The 14,048-nt window shown below is 45.4% G+C and overlaps 1 protein-coding gene across 1 annotated transcript in view; it reads left to right on the top strand.

The window, feature by feature from the left end:
* The window catches only part of atg3 (autophagy related 3), a 56,109-nt gene that overhangs the window by 4,763 nt on the left and 37,298 nt on the right, over window positions 1-14,048 (top strand). Inside the window, exon 2 of the mRNA XM_072513825.1 lies at window positions 9,511-9,552. Coding sequence (XP_072369926.1) covers window positions 9,511-9,552 — 42 coding nt within the window. The remainder of the gene's footprint in view (window positions 1-9,510; window positions 9,553-14,048) is intronic.

The raw sequence follows: 14,048 nt of genomic DNA, 5'->3' as shown, positions 1-14,048 counted from the left end.
ATCTATCCTATCTATTCCCTTCATAATTTTATACGGTTTCCATAAGATCCCCCCCCCCCCAGCACCTTTCTAAATTCCAACGAGTACAGTCCCAGTCTACTCAACCTCTCCTCGTAATCCAACCCCTTCAGCTCTGGGATTAACCTAGTGAATATCCTCTGCACACCCTCCAGCGCTAGTATGTCCTTTCTCAGGTAAGGAGACCAAAACTGAACACTACTCCAGGTGTGGCCTCACTAACACCTTATACAATTGCAGCATAACCTCCCTAGTCTTAAACTCCATCCTTCTAGCAATGAAGGACAAAATTCCGCCAGTGGAAACAACCTGCCCGTATCTATCCTATCTATTCCCTTCATAATTTTATACGTTTCTATAAGATCCCCCCGCATCCTTCTAAATTCCAATGAGTACAGTCCCAGTCTACTCAACCTCTCCTCATAATCCAACCCCTTCAGCTCTGGGATTAACCGAGTGAATCTCCTCTGCACACCCTCCAGCACCAGTACGTCCTTTCTCAGGTAAGGAGACCAAAACTGAACACAATACTCCAGCTGTAGCCTCACTAACACCTTATACAATTGCAGCATAACCTCCCTAGTCTTAAACTCCATCCCTCTAACAATGGAGGACAAAATTCCATTTGCCTTCTTAATCACCTGTTGCACCTGTAAACCAACTTTTTGCGACTCATGCACTAGCACACCCAGGTCTCTCTGCAGAGCGGCATGTTTTAATATTTTATCATTTAAATAATAATCCCTTTTGCGATTATTCCTACCAAAACGGATAACTTCACATTTGTCAACATTGTATTCCATCTGCCAGACCCTAGCCCATTCACTTAACCTATCCAAATCCCTCTGCAGACTTCCGGTATCCTCTGCACTTTTTGCTTTACTACTCATCTTAGTGTCGTCTGCAAACTTGGACACATTGCACTTGGTCCCCAACTCCAAATCATCTATGTCAATTGTGGGCCCAACACTGAACCCTGAGGGACACCACTAGCTACTGATTGCCAACCAGAGAAACACCCATTAATCCCCACTCTTTGCTTTCTATTAATTAACCAATCCTCTATCCATGCTACTACTTTACCCTTAACGCCATGCATCTTTATCTTATGCAGCAATCTTTTGTGTGGCACCTTGTCAAAAGCTTTCTGGAAATCCAGATATACCACATCCATTGGCTCCCCGTTATCTACCACACTGGTAATGCCCTCAAAAATTCCACTAAATTAGTTAGGCACGACCTGCCCTTTATGAACCCATGCTGCATCTGCCCAATGGGACAATTTCCATCCAGATGCCTCGCTATTTCTTCCATGATGATCGATTCCAGCATCTTCCCTACTACCGAAGCTAAGCTAACTGGCCTATAATTACCCGCTTTCTGCCTATCTCCTTTTTTTAAACAGTGGTGTCACGTTCGCTAATTTCCAATCCGCCAGGACCACCCCAGAGTCTAGTAAATTTTGGTAAATTATCACTAGAACGAGCCGAAGAGAAGGGGGAAAGAAGGAATGAACCAAATCAGGAGTTTGGAAGGAAAGATCCAGAGAGAAGGGCCATCAAACTTGATCGCATTCTCATTGGGAGGAAGGAAGGATGCTCAATTATAACGCATGGGAAAATTGAGCAAGAATATGAGGAAGTCCAGAGGGACCCTTTTTCCACATAATTGCCCGAGTCAATGTCTTTATTTGTGAAGGACATCCTCGATAAAAGGAAAGATGTTAGAAATATACTGTAAATGTGAAATTTTCAATGGAGTGGAGGAACAGAAAGATCGGAGGTGTTATTAAATATATTTTCAAAATTAGGATTGCAGGTGAAGAAAACCATAAAATGTCAAATATGCATTATATTAGGGTACATTGAATACAAGAAGTGACTTATTTAAATATAAAATGTGTATTTATAAAAGGCATGGTTTGGGTACTAGCTTAAAGAGAGACTTATTGCCATGGGAAAAAAGTAATAGGTTAATTAGGGCAAGGGTGAGAAGGTTAGCTAAACTAGCTCCGCACTGGACCTTGCCCCAACATTCTTTTGTCTTGTTTCATTTCTCTCTATCCAAAAGGTAGAGAGGGAGTTTAATATTGTTCAAAATTAAGAAATGGTTGACAACATACAGTGAAAGATAAATTTTACTAGCAGGGCAATAGATTAAAAAGGCAGAATAAACATGGGACCGATATTTTTGAAGAAGAAGGGGAGAATTGAGAAGAATTTTGTTGACTTGAAAAAACGGAATACAATGCTGCAAGTGGCTATTGGAGCTCAGTTAATCATTTTTTTAAATAAATTAGTTAAAAACTTGGTATTAAAGGATATGAGTACAATTAAATAGAGAGCTCAAACCTGAGCTGGATAGACAGGATGGCCAGGATTTCACCCCCTGCTGTTTTTTGGCGGCAGAGCTAGCTCGCCGTTGACTGCTGTTAGGATCTTTTGGTCCTGCTGTTGGGATCTTTTGGTCCTGCCAAAGTCTATGGCGTTTTGTATAGTTCACCCTTCCCGCCATCAGGGAACCCACTGAGGGTCGCCTTCAGTAGTACTGCAAGGTCTTCCCAGGGTGAAGGGCTGTGTTTTCAATAGTCTTATTCTGTGCTGAACAATGTGTAATTTTGATGTTTGTGCGAGTCCATGTCTAAAACAATTTTCTTCACAAAAAAGACAAAACATAAAACACTTAAACATTTTGCAAACTATCTACACTCTAAGGCAGTGTTCTTCAAACATTTTTTCCAGGGACCCATTTTTACCATCCGGCCAACCTTCGGGACCCAACCCGGCCGACCTTAAGGACCCACGCCGGCCGACCTGAGCGACCCACCATTTTCTCTTACCTTGTTTGCTGCTGATAATGCAGGAAATGGTTTTGGGTCCCTTTGGCCCTCGTACACGCTCCTCTAATGGAACCTGTTGGATGAAGGTGAAGCCTTCCGGTGTCGGAAAGTATGGAGTCTCCATCTGTCCAAAGTTCTGCATTTTTGTCCTGTAAAATTTTATCAAATAAACCCCCCCCGAACTTGTAAACAAAAATAAAATGACTAAAATAAATGAAATGAATAAACTAAATGAATAAACCCCCTCGATCTTGTAAAAAAAATAAAATGAATAAAATAAATGAAAAAAATAAAAATTAAATGAATAAACCCCCCCCCGAACTTGTAAAACAAAAAGCTGCGACCGTTTAAAAAAAATAGCGGCAGCACTGCGCCTGCGCGCCCGATCATCAGCGCACATGCGCATAGTTGTGCGCATGCGCGCCGATGATCGTATGCGCAATGCGGCCAAATTGTTCTTACATGTTCGCGCCATTTTAAAGGCCGCTTGCAGCCGGCGTTATTAAAAGCCGGCTGCTGCGTAGGTTGCGCCCCCGATTTTGAAGAACACTGCTCTAAAGAAGTAGTGCGTTTTTAGTGTTTTACTCTAGGTATTTTTCTCTGCTTTTTATCTCTTTTGTTCTGCCTTACCGCATACAAAATAAAATATACTTTTAACCTTTCTAATATCTATATCATTTGTAAGGTGCCCGGGATTCAATAGATTCTTTGCCAACAATCGGATCGTGTTTTCGGGATCCTTAAGGGGGAGGGGGAGCAGCCCCAAGTCGTGGTCCACATAGGTACCAACGACATAGGTCGGGATAGGGATGTAAGGCACGAATTCAGGGAGCTAGGGTGGAAACTTAGATCCAGGACAAACAGAGTTATTATCTCTGGGTTGTTACCCGTGCCACGGGCTAGCGAGACGAGGAATAGGGAGAGAGAGGAGTTGAACACGTGGCTACAGGGATGGTGCAGGAGGGAGAGTTTCAGATTTCTGGATAATTGGGGCTCATTCTGGGGTCGGTGGGACCTCTACAAACGGGATGGTCTACACCTGGACGAGAGGGGTAGCAATATCCTGGAGGGAAATTTGCTAATGTTCTTCGGGAGGGTTTAAACTAGTTCAGCAGGGGATTGGGAACCTGAATTGTAGCTCCAGTATACAGGAGGTTGAGAGTAGTGAGGTCATGAGTAAGGTTTCAAAGTTGCAGGAGTGTACCGGCAGGCAAGAAGGTGGTTTAAAGTGTGTCTTCAATGCCAGGAGCATCCGGAATAAGGTGTGTGAACTTGCGACATGGGTTGGTACCTAGGACTTCGATGTTGTGGCCATTTCGGAGACATGGATAGAGCAGGGACAGGAATGGTTGCAGGTGCCGGGGTTTAGATATTTCAGTAAGCTCAGGGAAGGTGGTAAAAGAGGGGGAGGGGTGGCATTGTTAGTCAAGGACAGTATTACGGTGGCAGAAAGGACATTTGATGAGGACTTGTCTACTGAGGTAGTATGGGCTGAGGTTAGAAACAGGAAAGGAGAGGTCACCCTGTTAGAGGTTATCTATAGGCCTCCAAAAAGTTCCAGAGATGTAGAGGAAAGGATTGCAAAGATGATCCTGGATAGTAGCGAAAGCAACAGGGTAGTTGTTATGAGGGACTTTAACTTTCCAAATATTGACTGGAAACGCTATAGTTCGAGTACTTTAGATGGGTCCGTTTTTGTCCAATGTGTGCAGGAGGGTTTCCTGACACAGTATGTAGATAGGCCAATGAGAGGCGAGGCCATATTGGATTTGGTACTGGGTAATGAACCAGGACAGGTGTTAGATTTGGAGGTAGGTGAGCACTTTGGTGATAGTGACCATAATTCGATTACGTTTACTTTCGTGATGGAAAGGGATAGGTATATACCACAGGGCAAGAGTTATATCTGGGGGAAAGGCAATTATGATGCGATGAGGCAAGACTTAGGATGCATCGGATGGAGAGGAAAACTGCAGGGGATGGGCACAATGGAAAGGTGGAGCTTGTTCAAGGAACAGCTACTGCGTGTCCTTGATAAGTATGTACCTGTCAGGCAGGGAGGAAGTGGTCGAGCGAGGGAACCGTGGTTTACTAAAGCAGTTGAAACACTTGTCAAGAGGAAGAAGGAGGCTTATATAAAGATGAGCCATGAAGGTTCAGTTAGGGCGCTCGAGAGTTACAAGTTAGCTAGGAAGGACCTAAAGAGCGAGCTAAGAAGAGCCAGGAGGGGACATGAGAAGTCTTTGGCAGGTAGGATCAAGGATAACCCTAAAGCATTCTATAGATATGTCAGGAATAAAAGAATGACTAGGGTAAGTGTAGGGCCAGACAAGGACAGTAGTGGGTAGTTGTGCGTGGAGTCCGAGGAGATAGGAGAGGTGCTAAATGAATATTTTTTATCAGTATTCACACAGGAAAAAGACAATGTTGGCGAGGAGAATGCTGAGATTCAAGCTACTAGACTAGAAGGGCTTGAGGTTCATAAGGAGGAGGTGTTAGCAATTCTGGAAAGTGTGAAAATAGATAAGTCCCCTGGGCCGGATGGGACTTATCCTAGGATTCTCTGGGAAGCTAGGGAGGAGATTGCTGAGCCTTTGGCTTTGATCTTTAAGTCATCTTTGTCTACAGGAAGAGTGCCAGAAGACTGGAGGATAGCAAATGTTGTCCCCTTGTTCAAGAAGGGGAGTAGAGACAACCCCGGTAACTATAGACCAGTGAGCCTTACTTCTGTTGTGGGCAAAATCTTGGAAAGGTTCATAAGAGATAAGATGTATAATCATCTGGAAAGGAATAATTTGTTTAGAGATAGTCAACACGGTTTTGTGAAGGGTAGGTCGTGCCTCACAAACCTTATTGAGCTCTTTGAGAAGGTGACCGAACAGGTGGATGAGGGTAAAGAAGTTGATGTGGTGTATATGGATTTCAGTAAAGCGTTTGATTATGTTCCCCACGGTAGGCTACTGCAGAAAATACGGAGGCATGGGATTCAGGGTGATTTAGCAGTTTGGATCATAAATCGGCTACCTGGAAGAAGTCAAAGGGTGGTGGTTGATAGGAAATGTTCAGCCTGGAGTCCAGTTACTCGTGGTGTACCAAAAGGATCTGTTTTGGGGCCACTGCTGTTTGTCATTTTTATAAATGACCTGGAGGAGGGCGTAGAAGGATGGGTGAGTAAATTTGCAGATGACACTAAAGTCGGTGGAGTTGTGGACAGTGCGGAAGGATGCTACAAGTTACAGAGACATAGATAAGCTGCAGCGCTGGGTTGAGAGGTGGCAAATGGAGTTTAATGCAGAAAAGTGTGAGGTGATTCATTTTGGAAGGAATAACAGGAAGACAGAGTACTGGGCTAATGGTAAGCTTCTTGGTAGTTTGGATGAGCAGAGAGATCTCGGTGTCCATGTACATAGATCCCTGAAAGTTGCCACCCAGGTTGAGAGGGTTGTTAAGAAGGCGTACGGTGTGTTAGCTTTTATTGGTAGAGGGATTGAGTTTCGGAGCCATGAGGTCATGTTGCAGCTGTACAAAACTCTGGTGCGGCCGCATTTGGAGTATTGCGTGCAATTCTGGTCGCCGCATTATAGGAAGGATGTGGAAGCATTGGAAAGGGTTCAGAGGAGATTTACCAGAATGTTGCCTGGTATATGAGGAAAGGCTGAAGGACATGAGGCTATTTTCATTAGAGAGAAGAAGGTTAAGAGGTGACTTAATTGAGGCATACAAGATGATCAGAGGATTAGATAGGGTGGACAGTGAGAGCCTTTTTCCTCGGGGACATAGCTTTAAATTGAGGGGAGATAGATATAGGACAGATGTCAGAGGTAGGTTCTTTACTCAGACAGTAGTACGGGCATGGAATGCCCTGCCTGCAACAGTAGTGGAGTCGCCAACACTAAGGGCATTCAAATGGTCATTGGATAGACATATGGACGATAAGGGAATAGTGTAGATGGGCTTTAGAGTGGTTTCACAGGTCGGCGCAACATCGAGGGTCGAAGGGCCTGTACTACGCTGTCATGTTCTATGTTCTATGGCAGAACTTGCCTGCTAATGTGGAATAAATTTTCGCAATCCCAGTGACAAGAATATGCAGTTCCTTGAAGGGGATTTCCCTCCCGGTGTGGGTTGCAGTGAGGCCCAGCAACGCAGGCTATTTCAAACGAAATGACAGGCAGCTGTGGTCATAGTGTACAGCTACTGCACCACAAAAACTGAAAAAAGGTGTTGGAAAATCATATTTTTAGTGGACATTTATAAAAATTAAAAATGAGATATTTTTATAAAGAATAATTTTGATCTGAGAAATCAATTTAATAAGCGATATTTAAGTCAGATAAATCATGCTAAAAAGCCATAGATCTTACTTTTTTAACAAAATATCATTGTTTTTTTAATAGGTTTCATGTTAAAATCAATCGATTTTGACTTTCAAATTGGTGTGAGGGCATCCTCATTAAGTATTTCAAATTGAGGGAATACCTCTTGCAACCAAAAGATAAAGGCACAAAATGTAGAAATTAGACCAAATTCTTGTTGGTTCATTATTGGTGTTTCAAATGGCGAATCATTTGGAATAGAATTGGTTGGCCCACCACAACTATCAGTTTAGTCTTTCAGATTAGTGCATTGTGTGCTCGCTAAAAGTTGCAAGGCCTCTCCAACATCCAATCACATCAAGCATGTTCATAGAATCATAGAACTTGCACTGCAGAAAGAGGCCATTCGGCTCATCGAGTCTGCACCGGCCCTTGGAAAGAGCACCCTGTATAAGCCCACGCCTCCACCCTATCCCCATAACCCAGTAACCCATCCTAACCTTTTGGACACAAAGTGGCAATTTAGCGTGATCAATCCACCTAACCTGCGCATCTTTGGACTGTGGGAGGAAACCGGAGCACCCAGAGGAAACTCAGCAGACACGGGGAGGAAGTTCAAACTCAGAGTGAGGTTACCGGGCAGGGGATAGGGCCTAGGTCGGGTGGTCTTTCAAAGAGTCGGCACAGAACAGATGGGCTAAATGGCTTCTTTCTGTAATGTAGGTATTCTATGATCCCACACAGACAGTCACCCGAGGCTGGAATTAAACCTGTGTCCCTGGAGCTGTGAGGCAACAGTGCTAACCACTGTGCCATCGAGCTACTTGTGCTTCAAAATCTGGCCCAATAAGACTCAATTTTCTGCAAAACCTATGATTTAACCCTACTGCTTCAGTTTAACCTTCAGTTCACTGCTAACCTCCCATTCAGTTTTTCTGGCCTATCATTGTCTCTCTGGTTTCAGACAGGTGAGAATGGAAGAGGCTGCAAAATACTTTAAAGAAATTGATCAGTAGAATGGAAATATAAGTATATATGCTAAACTCAACTAGCGTTCCTTTCAGTGGTAATATCTTCCATTGACTGAAATGTACCTCTTCATATTTTAGTTTGGAGGGGCAGCACGGTAGCACAAGTGAATAGCACTGTGGCTTCACAGCGCCAGGGTCCCAGGTTCGATTCCCTGCTGGGACACTGTCTGTGTCCGCATAGTCTACACGTTCTCCCCGGGTCTGTGTGGGTTTCCTCCGGGTGCTCTGGTTTCCTCCCACAGTCCAAAGACGTGCAGGTTAGGTGGATTGGCCATGATAAATTGCCCTCAGTGACCAAAAAAGTTAGATGGGGTTAATGGGTTACAGGGATAGGGTGGAAGTGAGGGCTTAAGTGGGTCGGTGCAGACTCGATGGGCCTGCACTGTATGTTCTATGTACTAAGTACTAACTGCTATGGTGGACTTTCACCCTGACTGCCTGCATCCTGGTGATAGCTTACGGTTCCTTTTCTTTCCGCTTATCTTTTTCTAGCTCGTATCTTTATACTCTACATCTTTGTGATGTGGTTTTGTTTTGCATGGAGCTACAACTATTGCATCAATTCAGAATTAGGACTGGCACTGGAACAATTCAAAGTGAGGCTACCTGGAGGAGAGAGTTTTGTTAATTTTACGTCCAAACTATTTTGTGCCATATACATATATACCCTGAACAAACAACCATACCAACTTCCAGAAAATGATCCCTAATATCATTTCCCAAATTTCTTCAGAAGATTTCTCATTCTCTCCTCCAGTTTTGAAACACCATTCATATTTATTGCCAGCTACTTGTAACTGTGAACCTGCGTTTTCTGCAGTATTTTCAGCTTATGCCTCCCTCCATCTGGTGTGAGATGAAGAACTATTTAGGATTGTGTGCTTCACAATGTTATAGTTCACACAGAATTTGGCATTAACCTGAGGGAATGCAGTAAGAGCTTTCCAGCTGAGTGGTCCCCTCAGGGGGAGGCAAGGAAAGCCTGGAACCTGCCTCCGTACAAGTCCCACACTGAACCCCGTTGCCACCTTTTGCTTGCAATAGTTACATTTTGCTCGCAATAGTTACATTTCCCGACAAGGTTCTTGCTAATACAAATTGATGCAGTGAAACTTTGTAGATGGAATGAAGGCTGATACAAGTGCAAATTTAGTAATCTGGATCCAGAGCTACTTTACCATATTTTTGGGTACTATATTGCAGTAGGTTCACCAGCACATGTGTGGTTATTGTATTGGCCCAACCACACAGTCACTCATTTATACCTCTAATATTGATGCACGTTTTCTTCCATTTTTCATTACAGGAATCAAAGTTTAAAGAGACTGGAGTAATTACCCCAGAGGAGGTGAGTGCTAAAGGAGGAAGTAGTCGGCATTTTTGATTCAAGTAGATTATCTTGTCTATAATAGGAATGTCAACCCTAAGTAAAGAACAAATTGAATCTTCGGTTTCTCTGCTTCAAGCAGAAACTCACCAAAATCTTATTCTATGCTCAAACTTCTATGCTGTGATATTAGGAGAGCAAGTTATATGCCAGGAATTGACATCCGAGGAACCGGAGAATTGCAAATGTTATGTCCTTGTTCAACAAAGGTTGTATGGATAACCCCAGCAATTACAAGCCAGTCAGTTTAACATCAGTAGTGAGCAAGCTTCTAGAAACAATTATTTGTGATAGAATTGACAGTCTCATGGAAAACGGTGGGTTGATTAGGAAGCCAGCATGGATTTCAAAAGAGGAAATTGTGTTTAACAAACCTGCCAGTGGTTTTGAGGAGGTAACATAATGGGTCAATGAGGGAATACTGTTGATGTGTACATGGACTTTCACAAGGCATTCGATACAGTGCCGCACAACGGACTTGTGAGAAAGGTTTAGCTCAAGCAATAAAAGGGACAGTAGCAATTTGGATACAAAATTAGCTAGAAGCAGAGAGGAATGGTCAATGGGTATTTTTTGGGCTGGAGGAAGGGTTGTAATAGTGTTCCCCAGGGGTCAGTATTGGGGCCCTTGCTTTTCCTGATGTATATTAATGATCTAGATCTTGTGTGCAGGGGCAATCTCAAAAGTTTGAGAATGACACAACACTTGGAAGTATTGTAAACTGTGAAGTGGATAGTGCCGGACTTCAAAAGGACAAACATAGACATGTTGGTGAAATGGGCAGATAGGTGGCAGATGACATTCAATGCGGAGGTGATGCATTTTGATAGGAAGAACATGGAGAGGCAATACAAAATAAGGAGTAAAATTCTATAGGAAGGGTATGAACGCATTGAAGAGAGTGCAGAAGAGGGTTACAAGAATAACTGCAGGGATGAAAAACTTCAACTGGATTCAGATCGATTGTAGAGGTTAGGACTGTTCTCCTTCAGAGAGCCAACATAAGTGTACTTTACCTGAATGCTCGTGGTATTCGGAATAAGGTAAATGAGTTGATGGCGCAAATCATCGTGAATGACTATGATTTAGTGGCCATTACTGAAACATGGTTAAAGGATGGTCACGACTGGGAGTTAAATATCCGAGGGTATCAAACTATTCGGAAGGACAGAGTGGATGGTAAGGGAGGTGGTGTAGCTCTGTTATTTAAGGATGACATCCGGGCAACAGTAAGGGATGACATGGGTGCTATGGAGGATAAGGTTGAATCCATTTGGGTGGAAATCAGGAATAGTAAGGCGAAAAAGTCACTGATAGGAGTAGTCTATAGGCCACCAAATAGTAACATTATGGTGGGGCAGGCAATAAACAAAGAAATAACTGATGCATGTAGAAATGGTACAGCAGTTATCATGGGGGATTTTAATCTACATGTCGATTGGTTTAACCAGGTCGGTCAAGGCAGCCTTGAGGAGTGGTTTATAGAATGTATCCGCGATAGTTTCCTAGAACAGTATGTAATGGAACCTACGAGGGAACAAGCGGTCCTAGATCTGGTCCTGTGTAATGAGACAGGATTGATTCAGGATTTCATAGTTAGGGATCCTCTCGGAAGGAGCGATCACAATATGGTGGAATTTAAAATACAGATGGAGGGTGAGAAGGTAAAATCAAGCACTAGTGTTATGTGCTTAAACAAAGGAGATTACAATGGGATGAGAGAAGAACTAGCTAAGGTAGACTGGGAGCAAAGCCTTTATGGTGAAACAGTTGAGGACCAGTGGAGAACCTTCCAAGTGATTTTTCACAGTGCTCAGCAAAGGTTTGTACCAACAAAAAGGAAGGACGGTAGAAAGAGGGAAAATCGACCGTGGATATCTAAGGAAATAAGGGCGAGTATCAAATTGAAGGAAAAAACATACAAAGTAGCAAAGATCAGTGGGAGACTAGAGGACTGGGAAATCTTTAGGGGGCAACAGAAAGCTACTAAAAAAGCTATAAAGAAGAGTAAGATAGATTATGAGAGTAAACTTGCTCAGAATATAAAAACAGATAGTAAAAGTTTCTACAAATATATAAAACAAAAAAGAGTGGCTAGGGTAAATATTGGTCCTTTAGAGGATGAGAAGGGAGATTTAATAATGGGAGATGAGGAAATGGCTGAGGAACTGAACAGGTTTTTTGGGTCGGTCTTCACAGTGGAAGACACAAATAACATGCCAGTGACTGATGGAAATGAGGCTATGACAGGTGAGGACCTTGAGAGGATTTTTATCACCAAGGAGGTAATGATGGGCAAGCTAATGGGGCTAAAGGTAGACAAGTCTCCTGGACCTGATGGAATGCATCCCAGAGTGCTAAAAGAGATGGCTAGGTGTAGCGCACAATGACTTACGAGAGAGACGAATAGAGATGAAGTCGATGAGGCTTTATTAAGCGTGACTTGTTCCCCGCAGTTCAGCAACATACTGGAGCTGCGGGAAGAAGCCCAGGTTCTTGTACTCCGCCTTCAGGGCGGAGCTAGGGATCAACAGCCAACCAGGACCCGGGATCTGTCAGCCAATAGCATCACGGCTTCACAGTCCCACATGACCCCTAATGCATACTACCACATTCACCCCTTGTTAAAAATGAACCCGGCGGGGTGGTGCTTCGCATGGTGGTAGGGGTTTACAAGGCTGGTCCTGGGAGGAGAAAATTTTTTTTGCATGCCCTTTCAATGTTCTACACTTTGCCCTACATTGGGCTATGTACAGGGTTTGTGAACTATTTACAATATTCGTAAGAGGAAAAAGAACATTCTCGTTAAAGTCCACAACATTCTTGTGTTACACCGATGCCACGAGTCGAGCGGGCGGTCTGGTCTTCCTTGTCGATCGCCTCGGCCCCGGTGGTGGTGCAGGTGCTTGTTCCCGCGTTGTCGTCTCCGGGAGCTTTTCGGTGTCTGCTTCTGTTTCACTCCCTGGTCGGACATGGGAGGAGGACCGATCCTCCCGGGAAGGGGGCGGTCGCGGGGTGCGCCGGTGGCAGGGAGGGGGTGATCGGTGTCGGGGGGGTGTGCGTGTTGCCGGCGGGCGCCAGGTCTCGCAGGGAGACCGTGTCCTGTCGGCCGTCGGGGTACGCCACGTAGGCGTACTGCGGGTTCGCGTGGAGGAGATGAACCCTCTCGACCAACGGGTCCGACTTGTGCGCCCGCACATGTTTCCGGAGCAAGATGGGTCCTGGGGCCGCCAGCCAGGTCGGCAGCGACGTTCCGGAGGAGGACTTCCTGGGGAAGACAAGGAGGCGCTCGTGAGGCGTCTGGTTAGTGGTGGTACACAGCAGCGACCGGATGGAGTGGAGAGCGTCCGGGAGGACCTCCTGCCACCGTGAAACTGGGAGATCCCTGGACCGTAGGGCCAGTAGGACGGTCTTCCAGACCGTGCCGTTCTCCCTCTCGACTTGCCCGTTCCCCCGGGGGTTGTAGCTGGTCGTCCTGCTCGAGGCTATGCCCTTGCTGAGCAGGAACTGGCGCAGCTCGTCACTCATGAAGGAGGACCCCCTGTCGCTATGGATATATGCGGGGCAACCGAACAGTGTGAATATGGTGCTAAGGGCTTTAATAACCGTGGCCGCTGTCATGTCGGGGCAGGGGATGGCGAAAGGGAAACGGGAGTACTCGTCCACCACGTTCAGGAAGTATGTGTTTCGGTCGGTGGAGGGGAGGGGCCCTTTGAAATCCAGACTGAGGCGTTCAAAGGGGCGGGAAGACTTGATCAGGTGCGCTCTATCTGGCCTGAAAAAGTGCGGTTTGCACTGCGCAGATGTGGCAGTTCCTGGTGACAGTACGGACCTCCTCCACGGAGTAGGGGAGGTTGCGGGACTTTATAAAATGGTAGAACCGAGTGACCCCCGGGTGGCAGAGGTCCTCGTGGAGGGTTTGGAGACGGTCTATTTGTGCGTTGGCACATGTGCCACGGGATAGGGCATCGGACGGCTCGTTCAGCTTTCCGGGACGGTACAAGATCTCGTAGTTGAAGGTGGAGAGCTCGATCCTCCACCTTAAGATCTTGTCATTTTTAATTTTGCCCCGCTGTGCATTATCGAACATGAAAGCTACCGACCGTTGGTCAGTGAGGAGAGTGAATCTCCTGCCGGCCAGGTAATGCCTCCAATGTCGCACAGCTTCCACTATGGCTTGGGCTTCCTTTTCCACTGAGGAGTGGCGGATTTCTGAGGCGTGGAGGGTTCGGGAGAAGAAGGCCACGGGTCTGCCCGCTTGGTTAAGGGTGGCCGCTAGAGCTACATCGGAGGCGTCGCTCTCGACCTGGAAGGGGAGGGACTCGTCGATGGCGCGCATCGTGGCCTTTGCGATATCTGCTTTGATGCGGCTGAAGGCCTGGCGAGCCTCTGTCGACAGGGGGAAGGTAGTAGTCTGTATTAGTGGGCGGGCCTTGTCTGCATACTGGGGGACCCAC

Source organism: Scyliorhinus torazame, chromosome 8, assembly GCF_047496885.1.
Source record: "Scyliorhinus torazame isolate Kashiwa2021f chromosome 8, sScyTor2.1, whole genome shotgun sequence".
Classification (NCBI taxonomy): Eukaryota; Metazoa; Chordata; class Chondrichthyes; order Carcharhiniformes; family Scyliorhinidae; genus Scyliorhinus; species Scyliorhinus torazame.
This window is presented reverse-complemented; position numbering and strand designations above follow the sequence as displayed.